The sequence below is a fragment of the Artemia sp. Qi Xiang Cuo genome, chromosome 2 (genome assembly GCF_049724085.1).
Source record: "Artemia sp. Qi Xiang Cuo chromosome 2, ASM4972408v1, whole genome shotgun sequence".
Lineage (NCBI taxonomy): Eukaryota > Metazoa > Arthropoda > Branchiopoda > Anostraca > Artemiidae > Artemia > Artemia sp. Qi Xiang Cuo.
The window spans coordinates 30,442,997-30,461,609 of NC_142795.1; the positions used below are offsets into that span (position 1 = coordinate 30,442,997).

The following is an 18,613-nucleotide window of genomic DNA, read 5'->3' on the forward strand; positions in this document are numbered from 1 at the left end:
AAATTTCAGCCCAATCGGACAACGTTAAAGGGGCTGTGGTGGGAGGGTTGAAACTTCCGGCCCAGTTTACCCCATGAAGATAAAGTCGGAGGAGGATGAAATTTTGCACGTTTTTAGTTTGAGCTTGGGCTACAAAATGCGATCACCGCCATCTCTCTGCGACCTCTAGGACCTGAGATCGCTTAACATTGTGGTGGGTCGCCTCTTTATAGAGGCACAAGTGTGCCTCCTTGATATATATATATATATATATATATATATATATATATATATATATATATATATATATATATATATATATATATATATATATATATATATATATATATATATATATATAAATATATATATATATATATATATATATAAATATATATATATATATATATATATATATATATATATATATATATATATATATATATATATATATATATATATATATATATATATATATATATATATATATATATATATATATATATATATATATATATATATATATATATATATATATATATATATATATATATATATATATATATATATATATATATATATGCAAACGATGAACCTATTTCTCCAAATCAAAATGAGTTTCCGTGCATCAAATGTCATTAACTACCAATTACTAACAACAACAGACCAATGCCTATGCCTTCCCAAGGCCAGAACAAAATTTGCACTTTACTGAAAAAAATATAAATATTATTACTTTTATAAATTTAATAAATCAAGTAATATTACAATTTTGATTACTAAATATCAGTAAATGTATATTAAACTGACAATGCACATTCATTTGTATTTTTTCAGTAAATTGCAAATTTTGTTCTGGCCTTGGGAAGGCATAGGGGTTTTGCGCCCAACTTAAGTTAATTTCTGCTCGTTTTGAGTTTGACTCGGTTATCTATTGTAATTTCTGTTTGTTTTGGGTTTCATTTATTTATTGATTTTAATTTGTGGTAGTTTCACGCTTGGTAGATTATTTTATTTTATTTTTGCTCATTTTTTGTTTAATGGAGTTCTTTACTTTTGTTTGAAAAACTTATTTGTGGAAAAATTTTTTTAATTAATCATTATCAATAAATAAATGAAACTTAAAACGAACAGAAATTACAATAAATAGCATGTCAAACTCAAAACGAGCAAAAATTAACATTAGTAGGGCTGATAATTCCCATGCGTTCTCAAGACCAGAACACAATTTGTGCTTTATTGAAAAAAAAAAAAAAAAAAAAAACAACAACAAAACAAATGACCGTGGATTGTCAGTTTAATTGACATATATGGATATTTATTCCTTAAAGTTTTGATAATTTTCTTATTTATGAAAGTAAGAAAAGTGAAAACATTTCAAACGTATTTTCAGTAAAAAAAACAAATTGTGTTCTGGTCTTGAGAAGGCATGGGGATTATCACCCCTACGCATGTTAATTTTTGCTCAGTTTGAGTTTGACTCAAATACAAAAACAGTATTTTTTAATTTAATTGTATAGCTTCTGAGGTTGACCTGACAAATAAAACTTTATATCACTCCCAAAAGATTCTATTTATGCCCTTTGACAAAATGGATACACTTACACTTTTTTTATTTATTTCAATTGTGAGAGCGGAAATAGTAATAGTAGTATCCCCAAAAGTTTCAACTTATTACCCCCGGTTGTTCTCAATATATTGCTGAGATGTCTTATTGGCAACCATAAGCGAAATGCCTTTTGATTTATTTTAAAGTAACATTTAGTTTTAAAGCATAATGGGTCAATTGCATAATTGTGGGGTTTGACATTCCTAATATCCCTGAAGACATAGTTACTGGAAAGTTCTACTACGCTGAACAAAATGACTGCCTCAAAATTTTAACCGGAAGCGTTTGGAAAATGAGGGATTTGAGAAAAGGGCTGCTTGCCCTCCAATCTCTTATTACTCTAATATTACTTTTAATTTTGGATTGAACTAGCTTCTTTAAAAGTTTCAACGATGTTTCTAGCTATTATAGAGTGGTGCTGCCTATGATATTGCTTGTATGCCCTTTTGCAAACCTGCATGCGTACAGTTTTTTCCTTTAATTGAAAATCCTAAATGTTCCCTAAAAGTTTCATCTCAATAGCTTTAGCGTTATCAGCTACATTAACTAAAGTGGTAGCATTAAAAGTGTACATATAATGCCTTCTGGCTAGGTCCAAATCCCCTACAACTTACCCTTAAAGGTCTAAATTAATAATATAAGTTGTTCTTCAGTTATTATTTTGTCACCTTTTTGAAAGTCCACATGCTCCTATTTTATTTTTTTTTCTTTAGTTCAGCATCCGCCTAAATATTCCTTATAAGCTTCACCTTTATACCCTTAGCTTGTGCAGTAGCAATAGTTGTAGCATCATTAATAACAGTGTGGGCATAGCACCTTTGGTTTCTTCAACATTCCCTTTAACACTCGCTGAAAATTTCAGCTTAATAAATACCATTCTTGAAGCATTTCTGATGCGTCCGCTTGATAACCTGTGCAGGCATAGTTTGTTTCGATTTAGTTCCATACAGCTTCTAAATATCCCAAATTTACGCCTTAATATCCTTAGTTTCAATAGCAGTAGTTGCAGTAATAGCTGCAGAATTAATTGTAGTAGCCTAAGCTTTAGTGGCAGTAGCAGTAATGAAGGTAGTAGTAATAGTAACAGTAATAGTAGTATGAGTAGAAGCAGAAACATTAGGATGCAAATATTTTTCTTTTGGTTAATTCAACACCCCTCACAACAAGCCCTATTAGTTTCAACTTCACACACCTAACTGTTCCTAAGATATTGCTGTTACACCCCTTTGACAACCTGCATACAGAGGGCCTCTTCTCATTCAGCTCATCTTCTCCCCTCAAAATTTCTGAACAATTTCACCTTTATTCCCTTAGGCATAGTTGTAATAGAAGTCACAGCAATAATATTGATATTACTAGCAATGGTTTTGAATAGCGGTAGTACTTCTAGCTGCAGTAGTATTAACCTATGGCCTTTTGGTCAGTAGAACATCCCTCTCATCAAGTCCTGGAAGTGTCAACGTAATACAATTAGCTATTGTTATGACGTTGCAGATATGTCCTTTTGATAACCTGTAGGTCTATATACTTCTTGAAATTTTTATCTCATTGCACTTAGCCCTACAAGTAGTTGCAATAGAAGTAGTACTAGTACTAGTAAATGTAGCAGTAACAATAGTATTAGCAGTAGTGTGCACATATTGCCTTTTAGTGGCATGATCTTACCCTTTAAGTATTCTCTGAAATTTTTAACTTAAAATTCAAGTCAACTAGTTGAAATCAACTGAATTGAGGTTATCAAATATTCTGCTGCAGGTTGCATCAAGACGTGGCTAATTGTACAAAAAGAGACAAGCCAAGACAGATAGTCCAAGTAATTGAGAGGCAAATGTTTAAATGGCTGCGGCACGGGTAGATGGCGGGAGTAAGTATGACTCTCTTATTGGACACATACTTGTCATGTTAGTTTCTGGAAAGGCATGCCTACCTAGAGTCTCAGGCATGTTGACCAATAATTTAAAATTGACATTGACTTAAGAAGGTTGACCAAGAATTTAGAATTGACATAGGACCATTAATTTGCTTGAAATAACAGGCAAACAATTGTTTAACACCATGTTTATCTTCCAAATAATACTTATTTGTTGCCTAAGCTCAGCGCCACATTCTGAGAAAATTTCAATTCTTCACAAATTTTTCAAATTTTCGGGTCACTTGCCGGAGACTCTGGGCATGGGGGCACCCTCAAATTCTGTCCCAAATTTCTATCTCAATTTACCACATGTTCACGGACGCTCACCATTTCCAATCACTTTCCAAATAGTATTTATTCATTGCCTCAGCTCAGTCCAGCAATCTGAGCAAATTTCAACTTTTTCAGGTTTTGGGTCACTTGCCTGAGACTTAATACCCAAATCTATTTTTGAGATACGCTCTTTAGACAATGTGTATACACATAGCGTCTTTTGATTTAGTTCAAATTTCACCTTAATACTGTAGATGGAGTAGTGTGGTATTTCTAGTTGTGATACTTGTGCTACTATTGGTGGCATGCAAATATTGCCTTTTTGATCATATCCCTTATCATTTCCTGAATTTTCCAAATTAATATGCTTAGTTATTCCTGTGTTGAACCCTTTTGACAATCCGTATACACATAACGTGTTTTGATTTAGTTCAACAATCACCTCAACATTCTTTGAAAGGCTCGCCTGAATTCCCTTCGTTTTTTTCAAAATTAAAGTTCAAACAGGCAAACCTTTCTAAATAACATATATTATATGTAAACAATGAACGAACATTGTTTACACATTGTTACGAATCACAGCCCTGAGGACTGCGGGGAGGTTGACATCCCAAATACTAGACCTTTCAACAATGCTGAAAAAAATAGTTCTCTTAAAATTTTGATCAGATATGTTTTGGGGAACGATTGGCTTGGGGGGGGGGGCCAACGTCCCTCCAGTCACTTTGACTCTTAAAAGTTGACTCTTAATTACGTATAAAAAATTTTAACTTTTTTAACTTTAATAAATAAATAAATTATTAAAACTTTAAGGATTAAATATCAGTATATGTATACTAAACTGACAATCCACAGCCATTTTTTTAGTAAAGTGAAATTATGTTCTAGTCTTGAGAATTATTGAAGGTTGTCAAAGAAATAATTTCCAGACCTTTCAACTACGCTGAACAAATTGGCTATCTCAAAATTATGATTTGTTGTGTTTCGTGGATTTATGGGTGTGGAGGTGGAGGGCTTGTTGCCCTCCTATTCCTTTCGAAAAATATAAAGGGCACTAGCCCTTTCAATTTCCTATCGACTGAGTCTGTTTCGAAGTTTCTATGAGAACAAATGGCCATCTCAAAATTTCTATCAGATGCATTTCGAAAAACTACGAGGTTTGGGGGGTCATCTACCCTTCGATCATTCTTAATCTTAAAAAGGACACTAAAACTTCAGATTGCCAATCCAATGAGCCCCCTATGAAGTTTATACGATCACCCTTTCTATATAAATCTTATATGCCCCAAGGGGATCACTTACAACCCTTGCATTGAGGTTTGTGGGAAGATTGTCGTCCTCAAAGATAGAATTTCTGGACCTTTTAATTACGTTGAACAAAATTGCTATCTAAAAATTTTTATTGGATACGTTTGAGGAAACGGTGGGTGTGGGAGGGGGCTAGTTTCCCTCCAATCAGTTTTGAGTAGTAAAAAGGACATTAGCCCTTTCAATTTCCAATCGAATGAGCTCTTTTTGAAGTTTCTACGACAACAAATTGCCATCTCAAAATTTCTTTCATATCCATTTAGGGAAAATACGAGGTGTAGGGGGGGGGGGTATCCACCCTCCTATCACTCTGGATCTCAAAAACGGCACTAAAACTTCTGATTACCAATCCAATGAGCCTCCTCCAGAGTTTATACGATCACCCTTTCTATATATACCTTATATGCCCCAATTGCATAACTTGCAACCCTTGCCCTTAGGGCTGTGGCGGGGGTTCATGTTCAAAGACATATTTTCCTGATCTTTCGATTACCTTGAACAAACTAGTTATCTCAAAATTTTGATTTGATTTGTTTGGGGAAATGATGAGCGGGGGAGGAGGGTTTAGTTGCCCTCAAACCACTTTCGACTTTTAAAAAGGGCACTAGCTCTTTCAATTTCCAATCGAATGAGCTATAGCTATGCCCCAAGGGAATAACTTACAACCCTTGCACTGAGGGCTCTAGGAGGGTTGTTATCCTCAAAGCCAAAATTTCCAGACCTTTCATTTATGTTGAACAAAATGGATATCTCAAAATTTTTATTGGATGTGTTTGAGAAAATTGTGGGCGTGGGAGGGGGGCTGGTTATCCTCCAATCCCTTATGACTACTGAAAGGGCACTAACCCTTTCAATTTCCAATCGATTGAGCCTTTTTCGAGTTTTCTGCGACAACAAATGGCATCTCAAAATTCCTATCCGATACATTTCGGGAAAAATACAAGGTGTGGGGTGTATCCACCCTCCCATCACTCTAAATCTTAAAAAGGGCACTAAATCTTCTGATTAGCAATCTAATAAGCCCCCTCCGCAGTTTATACGATCACACTTTCTATATAAACCTTATATGCCCCAAGGGCAAAACTTACAACCCTTGCCCTGAGGGCTGCAGGGAGTAGGAGTGTCATCCTTAAAATACATAGTTTCCGGACCTTTCAACTACGTTGAATAAAATGGCTATCTCAATACTTTGATTGAATAAGTTTGGGGAAATGGTAGATTCGGGAGGAGGGGGGAGGGGTAGTTGCCCTCCAATCACTTTTGACTACTAAAAAGAGCACTAGCCCTTTCAATTTCCAATCGAATGAGCCGTTTTTAAAGTTTCTACGACAATTCCTTCGATTTGAAGGGCCCTGGTCTAAAACCGAAAAAAAAACAACAACAAAAGTAACACATTGTAACCACATTACTCTGTACTTATAGCAGCGCTATATAATCGGCAGCGCTATTGTGCTGTCTATTATTACTAGACACTATCGTATTGAAAGTAAAGTACTATAATTGTTGCTCTGAAAATATTTCTGTTATAATTTAATTGCTGGAGACAGATGTCAATTGCATACGGATAGAAATACAAGCTTTCAATTTTATTAGCAAAATTCTAGAAAAAGTTCTAGAAAGTATTCTAGAAAAGTTATTTGCGAATTTCCAGAATTCAAGAAAAAGTATGTACATTTACCAAAAAATAAGAATCTCATGGGACAATTGGTTACAATCAGTAATGGGACAAAAGTTCGTTTGTAAAACTTTCTAAAGTCTTTAAGTGCAATGCTGAGAAATAGCAAGACCCATTGGTCAATTCTTAAAATGACCGTGACTCTAGACCACACTCGCCACCCTGATGATAAATGAAGGGCTTGACAGAAGTAGCGTTTTCAAACCAGTAGAGGCTGTATTTTGTACCATCTTTCAAACTAGGTTTCTTTTCGCAAATTAGCGCTCATTTTGATCGTTTTTGACAATGAGTTATTCAATATTTAGAGACTATCTCAGAATTTCAAATATCGAGCAGTTCGAGGTAGGAAGGAACTGTAAAAGATCGACTCGGCCAAATAGTAACCGAAAATCTAAATAACAGAATTTTGATAACAACATATACATCAAAAGAATTGACTTTTCATGCTGATTCCTTATTTCTTCATTAAGCTTAAAGTTACCGATCAAAAGCTACGATCTCGAAAAAATTTCCCTGATTTTTGAAAAAGAAAGAAATACCCCCCCCCCCCCCAAAAAGCCAAGAAATATTAATGAGAATTGCGCCATCAGATTCAGCACATCAGAAAACCCTACTGAAGAGGTTTTAAGCTCCCGCCTGCAAAAATGTAGAATTTTTTGTTTTTTTTTGCCAGAAGAAAGCGTGTTTATTCGTTGCTGTTTTTTTCTGTTTCCCAGGGGTTAATCGTATCATAGTCCTGGAAGATCGGGAGACGGTGCATTCGAACAAAAATTAAAATTTCTAGTACTCTTTTTAAGTGACCAAAAAGACTGAAGGGCTACTAGCCCCTATTCCAGACCCCTTTTTTCTCCAACGCCATTCGATCAACAACTTGAAATAGCTTTTTTGTTCAGCATAGTTGAAAGGTGCAATAATTATGCCTCTGGGGATGACATGACCTTCTGCTTTCAGGGAAAAAATTCCAGAATTCATATACAAAATTCTTTTTATTTGTTTTATCTTCTTTTTGGTGACTCAAGTTTACATGTGCAGATGTTGCGGGGGAATTGTCGAGGAAAAATTTCAGCAGGGTTGGAATTGTCTGGTTAGTTTTTCAGTGAAGTGGGGAGTTTTTTTTGTGAGAGAAATTTACCAAGGGTGGATATTCAACAGGAAAACTTTCCATTTGGGAGTGGATTTCCAGGAAAAATTTTACACGGAGAGTGTGATTTCTGATAAGATTTGAAAAACTATCAGAAATTAAATACAAAACATGTCTTTATTGAAATGAAAGTAGGCTAAGAAGAATTTTTTAGGCGGAAAAGTCTACAGAATTTTTCCGGTGGAATTTTCAGCAAGGATGGAATTGCTTGCCCTAGGGGATATTTTACGTGGGAGGAACTTTATATGGAGGAATTTTTTGAATGGGGAAATTTTCCATGGAGGGAGAAAGAGAATATTCCAGCATTATTTGAAAAACCAAATGAAATTAGATATAAAAAAAAGCAATTTTTCAACTGAAAGTAAGGAGAAACACTAAAACTTAAAACGCAGAAATTATTTTGTGTGTGAGGGGACCGAACCCCTCCTCAATAACTCTCTCTTTACGCTAAAATCTGTTTGTTTGCCCCAATTGTTTCACAACAGCTCCTGAATGACAGGGGTCATTTGACTAGAATAAACAATTTTTTTAAAGTACTAAAAAACTATAGCGTGAAGAGCGAGGGAATTAAAGAGTGGCAGCTCGATCATAAACGGAATAATTTCTATTCCCATACATTTAAAGTAATAATATTGCTCCTTGCTTTTAATTGAAAATACTGTTTTTTTTTATTTAATTTTCAGTAGAGGACTTGCAGAGTTACCTACTATACAACTTAAAGTGAAACAATCTTACTTAATTCACTACTTGATGGCTTGATCAAACGAATATTTTTCGTTGAGCGCTCGTACGTCACGTATTTGGTATATTTTTCAAGAATATGCTGCATCTTCTGTGAAAAAAAAACAGCTTATCATTTACATGTGTGCATCTTTAAAACGCTGAAAGAAAACACTTCGCCTGTTTAGCCCTTAATGGGCTTCTAATGAAGTAGTTTATTAATTAATTCATGCTTTGGCAGACACGTTGATTGGAGGATAGAGGGGTGCAAAATTGCCCCATCCTAGAGTTTTTTCCCCCTTCCTTTAGATGTTAAAAAATACGTTTTGTTTCATATTTTTATTGAAAAATACCTTTTTGGTATTTTCAGTGAAAATATAGATAAAAAACAGAAAAGTTCCCCCTTGAGTTTGAAAAGCATATCCTCCCTCCCCCATCCTCCGTACTGTTGTAAATTGACACCCCTTTGTTTTATGCATTTCAGTTTTTGCATAGCTTTGGTTATTCCAATTTGTTAAACGTAACGCATTTTTCATTTAGTTTTCGTTTATCAACAAATCTACCAGCTTATTTCCGTTTCAGGTTAGCAGCCACTTGTAAAAATGTAATTCTACATGAAATAAAACCTTTTGAATTCATCAATTCTCTAGAATGGGATGTACAGAATCAAAACTCGTGTCCTCCAAGTGTTTCTCAGGTAAGTAATTCGGGATTTCAGTTATATTTTTACTAGATCTCGAATTTTAATAAAAACAAACCATGAGAAACTAGAACATAGAAATTTAGACTACGGCTCTTCATAAATACTCTTAAAAAATATAGAAAAGAACAAAATCGCTCTATCCCCCTAAATTTTGAAAAATGTCTTTTTTGTATCACCATAAGAATATAGAAAAATACTTGCCCCTTCCCCCAATATTTTTGTGAATTGGAACCCCTGCCGAATTCTATTGAAAATTACATCAAATAGAAATAAAAAGTACATCATTAAAATGTCATCGTAGAAAACCCTAAACTGAAGACCTACAGTCCCCCACCTAAACAACAAGAAAATCCTATTTTTGTATGGGCAGCATTTATAGGTCGCCTTTTTTTTATTCTTCCTCAGGGGCAAGGATCATACCCAACCAGTGGTTATAACATACCGGGAAAGGGCTCACTTGGACGGAAATTATAATACCTAACGTCCTTTTAAGTAGCAAAAGAGACTGCGTTGCAGCAAAGTGCGTTCTCTGCCATCTTACTGCACGAAACATCATTTTCTGGCGGAAGAAGACCAGAAGGTCAGTTTACTGTGATAAATGATGTACTCATATACTGTGTACTTCTGTCGTGAATTTTTTTTAGCCAGTTTTCAGTTGCGAACAATTTTCACCCGGCAGGTTACAATTCATAGTATTAGCCAATTTTTTGTCCGAAACGAATTTTTTTCACCCGAAGTTGAGTTTATTATCGGTTCGAAAAATTAGTAGGAATTTATTCGTAGTCAAACTCTCAAGAGCAAAGTTGTGGTTCTTTAAAATTGAAATATGTTCGCCGGTCTATTCAGTTGAAAGCCATAGGCAGCGCAATCGCGCTGCCTAAGTAAAGAACGATGTTGGCACAATGTATTATTTATTTTTTGTTCTAGACCAGGGCCCTGGGTTGCGACGGATTGCCGTAGCAACTACAAAAACGGCTCATTCGATTGAAAATTGGAGTGGCTTGTGCTTTTTTTAAAAGTCGAAAGTGATTTGAAGGCAACTAGCATCCCTTCCACGCCCATCATTTCCCCAAACACATCCAATCAAAATTTTGAGATAGCCATTTTGTTCAGCGTACTTGATTTCCACATAGAAATTATGTTCTGAGGAGGACACTTCCCCGCAGCCCTCAGGGCAGTGATTGTAAGTTATGCCCTGGGGGCATATAAGATTTTTATAGAAAACGTTGTCGTAGAAACTTCAAAAAAGGCTCATTCGATTGGAAATTCAAAGGGCTAGTACCCTTTTTAATAATTGAAAGTGATTGGAGGGCAACTAATCGCCCTCTCACGCCCAACATTTCCCCAAACATATCCAATCAAAATTTTGAGACAGCCATTTTGTTCAACGTAGTTGAAAGTTCTGAAAATTAGGTATTTGAGCATGAGCTCCCCCCTCCCACAGCCCTCTGGGCAAGGGTTGTAAGTTATGCCCTGGGGGCATATAAGGTTTTCATAGAAAGAGTTGTCCTAGAAACTTGAAAAAGGGCTCAATCGATTGGAAATTGAAATGATTAGTGGTCTTTTTAACAGTCAAAAGTGTTTGGAGGGTAACTAACCCCCCTCTCACGCCCACCTTTTCCCCAAAAACATACAATCAAAATTTTTAGATAGCCTATTTTGTTCAACGTAGTTGAAAGTTTTGGAGATTAGGTCTTTAAGGATGACAACCTGCCCCCCCCCCCACAGCCCTCAGGGCAAGGGTTGTAAGTAATGTCCTGGGGGCATATAAGGTTTCTAGAAAAAGTGTTGTCATAGAAACTTCAAAAAGGGCTTATTCCATTGGGAATTGAAATAGCTATTGGCTTTTAATATTCGAAAGTAATTGGAGGGCAACTAACCCCCCTCTCACGCCCACCATTTTACCAAACACATACAATCAAAATTTTGGGATAGCCATTTTTTCAAACGTAGTTGAAAGTTTTGGAAATTATGCCTTTGAGGATGACAACCCCCCACATCCCTCAGAGCAAAGGTTGTAAGTTATGCCCTGGGGCCATATGAGGATTTTACAGAAAGCGTTGTCGTAAAACTTCACACAGGGCTCATTCGATTGAAAGTTGAAAGGGCTAGTGCCCTTTTTAATAGTTGAAAGTAATTGGAGGGCAACTAACCCCCCTCTCACGCCCACCATTTCCCCTAACACATCCAATCAAAATTTTAAGAATTTCATTTCATTCAACGTAGTTAATAGTTCTGGAAATACGATCTTTTAGGAATAAAACCCCCTCAGACCCCTCAGGGCAAGAGTCTTAAGCTATACCCCGGGGGCATATAAGGATTTTATAGGAAGTGTTCTCGTAAAAACTTCAAAAAGGGCTCATTTAATTAGAAATTGAAAGGGCTAGTGCCCTTTTATAGTCGAAAGTAAATTGAGAGCAACTAACCCCCTCTCCGCCCACCATTTCCCCAAGCACATTCAATTAAAATTTTGAGATAGCCATTTTGTTCAACGTAGTTGAAAGTTCTGGAAATTATGATATTGAGGATGACAAACTCCCCAAACCCCTCAGGGCAAGGGTTGTAAGTTATGCCCTGTGGGCATAAAAGGTTTTTATAGAAATTCATTTCGTAGAGACTTCAAAAAGGGCTGATTCAATTGGAAGTTGAAAAGGCTAGTGCCCTTTTTAACAGTCGAAAGTGATTGGAGGGCAACTAATCCCCCTCTCACGCCCACCATTTGCCCAAACACATCCAATCAAAATTTTGAGATATATATTTTGTTCAACGTAGTTGAAAATTCTGGAAATTATGAGTTTGAGGATTCCAACCCCCCCCCCTCCACACCCCCAGGGCAAGGGTTGTAAGATATGCCCTGGGGCCATATAAGGTTTTTATAGATAGCGTTGTCGTAGAAACTTCAAAAAGAGCTCACTCAATTGGAAATTGAAAGGGCTAGTGCCTTTTTTAATAGTCAAAAGTAATCAGAGTGAATCGCCCCCCCCCCACCCTAATGCCCATCATTTCCCCAAACATTTCCGATCAACATTTTTTTTGGCCGTTTTGTTCAACGTAGTTGATAGGTCTGGAAATTATGTCTTTGAGGATGACAACCCTCCCCCCCCCCATAACCCTCATGGCAAGAGTCATATAACGTTTTTATAGAAAGTTTTGTCGTAGAAGTTTCAAAAAGGGCTCATTCGATTGGAAATTGAGAGGACTAGTGCCTAGTTATTAGTCGAAAGTGATCAGAGGGCAAACGTTTCCCTCCACGCCTATCATTTCCCCAAACACTTCCAATCAAAATTTTTATATACCCATTTTGTTAAGCCTATCAGAAAGGTCTTTGAGGATAACAAATCCCCCAGTTCCCATGACTAGGGTTGTAAGTTGTGCCCTGGGGACATATAGGGTTCATATAGAACGTCTGGTAAAATAAAGTTTGAGGGGAGCTCACTGGATTGGTAATCAAGTGCTATTGCTCATTTTAAGAGTCACAGTAACCAGAGGGTAGCTACCTTCTCATCCCTACACACACGTCATATTGTCCGGAAATGCGTCTAATAGAAATTTTGAGATAGCCATTCTATTCAAAATAGTATAAATATCACATAACAAGGCTTTTGAGATTGAAAGAAACCCCAAAGATTATAGACAAGTGTTTTAATTTGCGCCCACGAGATATTTAAGGGTTTTATTGAAGGACTAGTTGTTTAACTTCAGAAGAGGCTCAGTTTTTCTTCCTGGAAAAGACTATGTCAATATAAAGCGACCAGAAATTAATAAAAACTTTTTGCACAAAATAAGTTTTTCAGAAAAAGTAGTAAAGAACTCCATTAAACAAAAATGAACAAAAAAAGAATCAAATAATCTACCAAGCATCCAACTACCACAAATCAGTATCAATAAATAAATGAAGCCCAAAAAAAACAGAAACTAAAATAAGTCAAACTCAAAACGAGCAGAAGTTAATCTGAGTAGGGCTCTAAACCCTATGCTTTCTAAAAGCCAGAATATAATTTGTACTTTACTGAAAAAAATTCTTTTAAGTGTTTTCAATATAACTTTAAGAAAACAAAAATTAATTAAGATTTTAAGGAATAAATATCAGCAAATGTATATTAAACTGAGAATGCACATTTTTTCAGTAAATTCATTTGAATTTTTTTCAGTATTTTTTTTTCATGTTTTCTAAATACCAGAACATAATTTGTACCTTACTGAAAAAATTTCTTTTAAATGTTTTAAATTTTATAGCTTTAAGAAATCAAAAATTAATTAAGATTTTAAGGAATAAATATCAGCATATGTAAATTAAACTGACAATGCACATTTTTTTTCAGTAAATTCATTTGAATTTTTTTCAGTAAAACACAAATTATATTCTGGCTTTTAGAAAGCATATGGTTTGCAACCCTACTCAGATTAATTACTGCTTGTTTTGAGTTTGACTTATTTTAGTTTCTGTTTTTTTTGGGTTTCATTTATTTATTGATACTGATTTGTGGTAGTTGGATGCTTGATAGATTATTTGATTCTGTTTTTGTTCATTTTAAGTTCAATGGAATTCTATACTTTTTTTTAAAAAAGTTTTTTGGTGTAAAATGTTTTTTTGATTAATTTTTGTTAGTTTCACATTGACATAGTCTTTTTCAGGGAGAAGTATTGAGCCAATTCTAAAGTTAAACAACCATCCCTTCCATAAAAACCTTTAATACCCCCTGGGCATAACTTACAATTCTTACCCCTAATCTCTGGGGGTTTCTTTAACCCCAGAAGCCTTGTTATATGATATTTAGACTATTTTGAATAGAATAGCTATCTCAAACTTATTTTAATTTCTGTTTGTTTTGGGTTTTATTTATTTTTTAATACTGATTTGTGGTAGTTGTATGCTTGGTAGATTATTTATTTCTATTTTTGTTTATTTTTGGTTTAATGGAGTTCTTCGCTTTTTTATGAAAAACTTATTTTGTGCAAAACGTTTTTTTGATTAATTTACTCAAATAGGCGAGGAATTTACTGATTTTACATCCTTTGAAGATTTACGAGATGAAAGTCCCGGTCAATTCATCCTGAGGCTTGCGATATTTGTTCTCAAGATGAAACTGTTCAGAGGTCAAAGGTATGCTACCTTGGAGCTACAAACAAGAGTGAGGAGCATAGGTTTTAATATCTAACAAACATCCGCTAGCTGAATATGTCCATTGTGTCTCCCACTTCTTCAACTGTTTTGACGGACTCGAACAGCATTCCTAAGATTAAGCACTGTGTGATAGTTATTGGAGAAAGTTTAACCTTTTTTTCACTTTAGCGGTAAAGGAAGTACCCTCCTAAGTACTGCACTCAATTTGAAAGGCCTGCATGGAATTCGGCAGGTCGAAAGACAAGATGCGTCACAGAAATTGAGGTAGTTTTTTGCTCCTAGGTTTAAAACCCGAGAAGAAATAGAGGTTGATATGAATTCAATGACGCTACCAAAATCCCGACGTCCGCTATACAATATCTTGAACTAAGGGCACTGTAATAACCCTAACTGCGATATTTTTTTTTTTTTTTTATTGGATGTACTTTAAATTTTTCAATTCTGCTGCAGAGCCGCTGCAGAGCCACCCGAGGCATTTCTCTCCGTATCTAACGCGTTGAAGGTATGACAGAGACATTTCAAGACATCAGAAGCTGGATAAAACACATTAAAATCAGCTAAATTTTCATGGAAGTAGTGATAACTGCCAAGAACTAAAAGTCACGATTTCCATGTCACAAAGGAGAAACCGTGTTAATATTCCCCTCCATTTTTGGACTGAAAAGGACATAGGACTTTATTATCGCGATTCGTTCTTCATCCGATTTGTCGAACAGCTCATTAAACGCTTGAATCTTTATTTACAAAATATAAGACTGTCCTGAAATGCCTCAGCAGGATTTTGTATAACTTTGAAGTCAAAGACCCTCATCGAAAAGTTTTAAACTTTAAAAAGCTGTGTGCTTCCAATCAAGCATACCCTGACCCCGGTATGAACGATGTAGCAGCTGAAAATAACTCCTAGTCTTTTGCCAGAGACAGCAGAGCAGAGCTTAGTGAAGTGCGATCGAGGTCTGTTTCCGCACGTCCAAGCCCTTCTGCATATTTATCTGAGTCGTCTAAGTCAATATCTACGTCCTTCATGCGTAGAGAGGCCGTTTTCTTCGGTAAGAAGGGTAAAAACTTACCTCAAAATGCGCATGGGTAGATTTTAGTGGCATTCACTCTATGCTCTTGTCAAAGATTAGATTGTGCAGTAGGCTATAGGGTGAATCTCTATTTTTTTTTTTGTATGTGCCTTTAAGTACCCTTTGAACTTCTTTGTATATAGTTTTTTTATCCTTCCCCCTCCTTTCTATGAAAATTATGCGTAAGTGCCAGTCAACCACGTTTGAAGTTTTGGTTTCATCCCTTCTAACAAAAATTCCAAGTTTTAGTTTACCTGGTTAGATTCATATCCAATGATATGTCTTTGTAAGTAGTTTTTACAAGTCTCCAAAAATTCAACACATAGACTTTATTTTTTTACAACTATGTCCATACTTTACATTGATTTTCAAACAGTTCGCGGTAACGAACTGTAAATAAGGAGCGACCCGGCTCACTAGTAACCGAAACTCTAAAAAAAAGGAATTTTGATACCAATAGATACATCAAAAGAATTAAATTTTTTACGCTGATATCAAATACATAAGTTTCATCAAGTTTAGATTTACCCATCAAAAGATACGCGCCTAAGAAAATTTGCCTGATTTTTGAAAAAAAAGGGGAACATCCCCTAAAAGTCATTTAATCTTAACGAAAGTCCTACAATCACATTCGTAGTATCCGTAAACAATACAGTAGTGGTTACAAGCTTCTATCTTAAAAAAAGTCGACTTTTGTATTTTTTGCCCGAAGAAATGTCACGGTTGCGTGTTTGTTTTTTTTTTTTTTTTTGCTTTTTTTCCCCAGGGGTGATCATATCGTCCCAGTGGTCCTAGAATATCGTGGGAGGGCTCATTCAAACGGAAATTAAAAGTTATAGTCCTCTTTTTAAGTGACCAAAAAATGGAGGGCAGCTAGGCCCCCTCCCACGCTCAGTTTTTCCCCAAAGTCACCCGATCAAAATTTTGAGATAGGTATTTTGTTCAGCATGCTCGAAAAACATAATAACTATGTCTTTGATGATGACTTAATCCCCCACAGTCCCGGGGGAAGGGTTGCAAGTTATGAACTTTGCCCAATGTTTACGTATGGTATTGGTTATTCGGAAGTATATAGACGTTTCCAGGGGGATTTTTTTCCGGTAGTGGGGGTTGATCGGGGGTTACGTGGGAGGATCTTTCCATGGGGGAAGGGACATTGCTATGACGGGGGTGCCGGATTTCCCAGCATTATTCGAAAAAGGATCAGAAAACTTTCAACTGAAAACTTTTCAACATCAAAACTTAAAACGAACAGAAACTATTACGTATATGATTGGATTCGCCCCCTAGTCAATACCTTACTCTTTACGCTAGAGATTTCTTAGTACTTTCATAAAAGCTATTTATTCTAATTAACGGTCTTTGTGATTAAGGGGTCATTCTTAAAGAATTGGAAAAAATTTAACTTTAGCATGAAGAGCGATGTATTTACTAGGCGAGTGAACCCCCTAATATACTTAATAAAAAAAAATACGAATATAGAAGTTATTTACTTAATTTAATTAGTAAGTTACGTATATTTATTACTAATAAAAACATTCGCAAATAAAATTAATTAACTTTCGAGAAAGCCATTTAGCCAAAAAAAAGTAAAATTAATATACAAATTTCGTTTTAATTATTCATGTACGGTGAGCCAAAATCAAAACCTCCATTAATTTTAAAACGTTTAGAAATCAAATAAAAAAAACAAGTTTTATTTAACTGAAAGTAAGGAGCGACATTAAAACTTAAAACGAACAGAAATTATTCCGTATATGAAAGGGGCTGTCCCTCAACGCCTCGCTCTTTGCGCTGAAGTTTGGCTCTGTCTCACAACTTTATTTTTTAAAACAATAAAAAACTAATGCGTAAAGAGCGAGGTGTTGAGGAAGGGACAGCCCCTTTCATATACGGAATAATTTCTGTTCGTTTTTTTTATTTAATTAATCCAAAAAGATCAACTACGAGGGCATATATAGCTTAGTACAAGTTCCCAATCGAATTCTGAAATAAGCTTCCAATATTTAATATTTTTTAGTTTGATCTGTTTTTACATGTTCATTCCAACTTCTAAAGCTCGTTGTTTTAAAAGTGTCTGCTTGCTCGCTCTTTCGAGATTCACTGTATATAATGGAACATTTCGCTTGGCTGACGATTTATCCTCATGTAGAATAAATCTATAGCCGTTCTCTGTCTTCACGGGAATGATCATCAATCAAAATCTCTACTCAGCAACTTCGAGACACTTTTGTAAAGCCTCACTTTATGAAAAAGGGATAAAGCTTATAAGTTATCTGAAACCTTCGGGAAATGATACAGCTGTCATAAATATCCCTACCAAAATCTTTCAGAACAAGATTCAGTTTATTTCAAGTTTTTGACAAGTGATTTAATTTTGAACTAATTTAGGTATTTATGTATTATACGGGAAACACTCGAGAATTTGGATCGCCAAGATCAGATAAACACTCGAGAATTTGGATCGCCAAGATCGAATAGGACAATAACCGGTTAGTTTGGAATACATAGTGACAGAATATCGTGTCTCACCATGGATGTTCAAATTAAGATTTGGGATTTGTCACGGACCGAAGAACAGGCAATTTTATTTTTCCAGGATAAGGGGTTGTTGCCTAACCTGGCCTAAATTTGCTAATAAAGTCTTATATTTTCATCATATTTTGTTTTACTTCACTAGCATTAATCAAACTTCACTTCTCGAGTGATTCTCGTATAATACATAAGTACCAAAGATAATTTCTTAAACCACATTGGCCTGCCATAATATAAGAAAAGCAAACGATCAAAATGGGGTTTTAAGGCCAAACGAGAATACTGAATAAACAAACAAAGCGAATATTTCGAGAGGACAACCACCTCTCTTCTTCAGCATAAAACAAAATAATATATTCAAGGAAAGTGCCGAAGAAAAAAAAATGACAAAAACAAACGTGGAAAGTCAATGTAAAAAGAACCAAAAAACCAATGAAAAAAACAAAAAAAAATTAAAAGATGAATAAAATTCAATAAAAGCCGAAAATTATAATAATTAAAACCAAATATCTAACAACCATAAAAGCGAGTTATTCGTCAATATCCGCGATTTGCACAAAATCCAA

General features: G+C 35.3%; 1 protein-coding gene across 2 annotated transcripts in view; it reads left to right on the forward strand.

The window, feature by feature from the left end:
- The window catches only part of LOC148955127 (popeye domain-containing protein 1-A-like), a 129,116-nt gene that overhangs the window by 15,168 nt on the left and 95,335 nt on the right, over positions 1-18,613 (forward strand). For both annotated transcript variants that reach the window (XM_089108074.1, XM_089108075.1), the window contains exon 3: positions 9,200-9,314. In XM_089108074.1, coding sequence (XP_088964200.1) covers positions 9,200-9,314 — 115 coding nt within the window. The remainder of the gene's footprint in view (positions 1-9,199; positions 9,315-18,613) is intronic.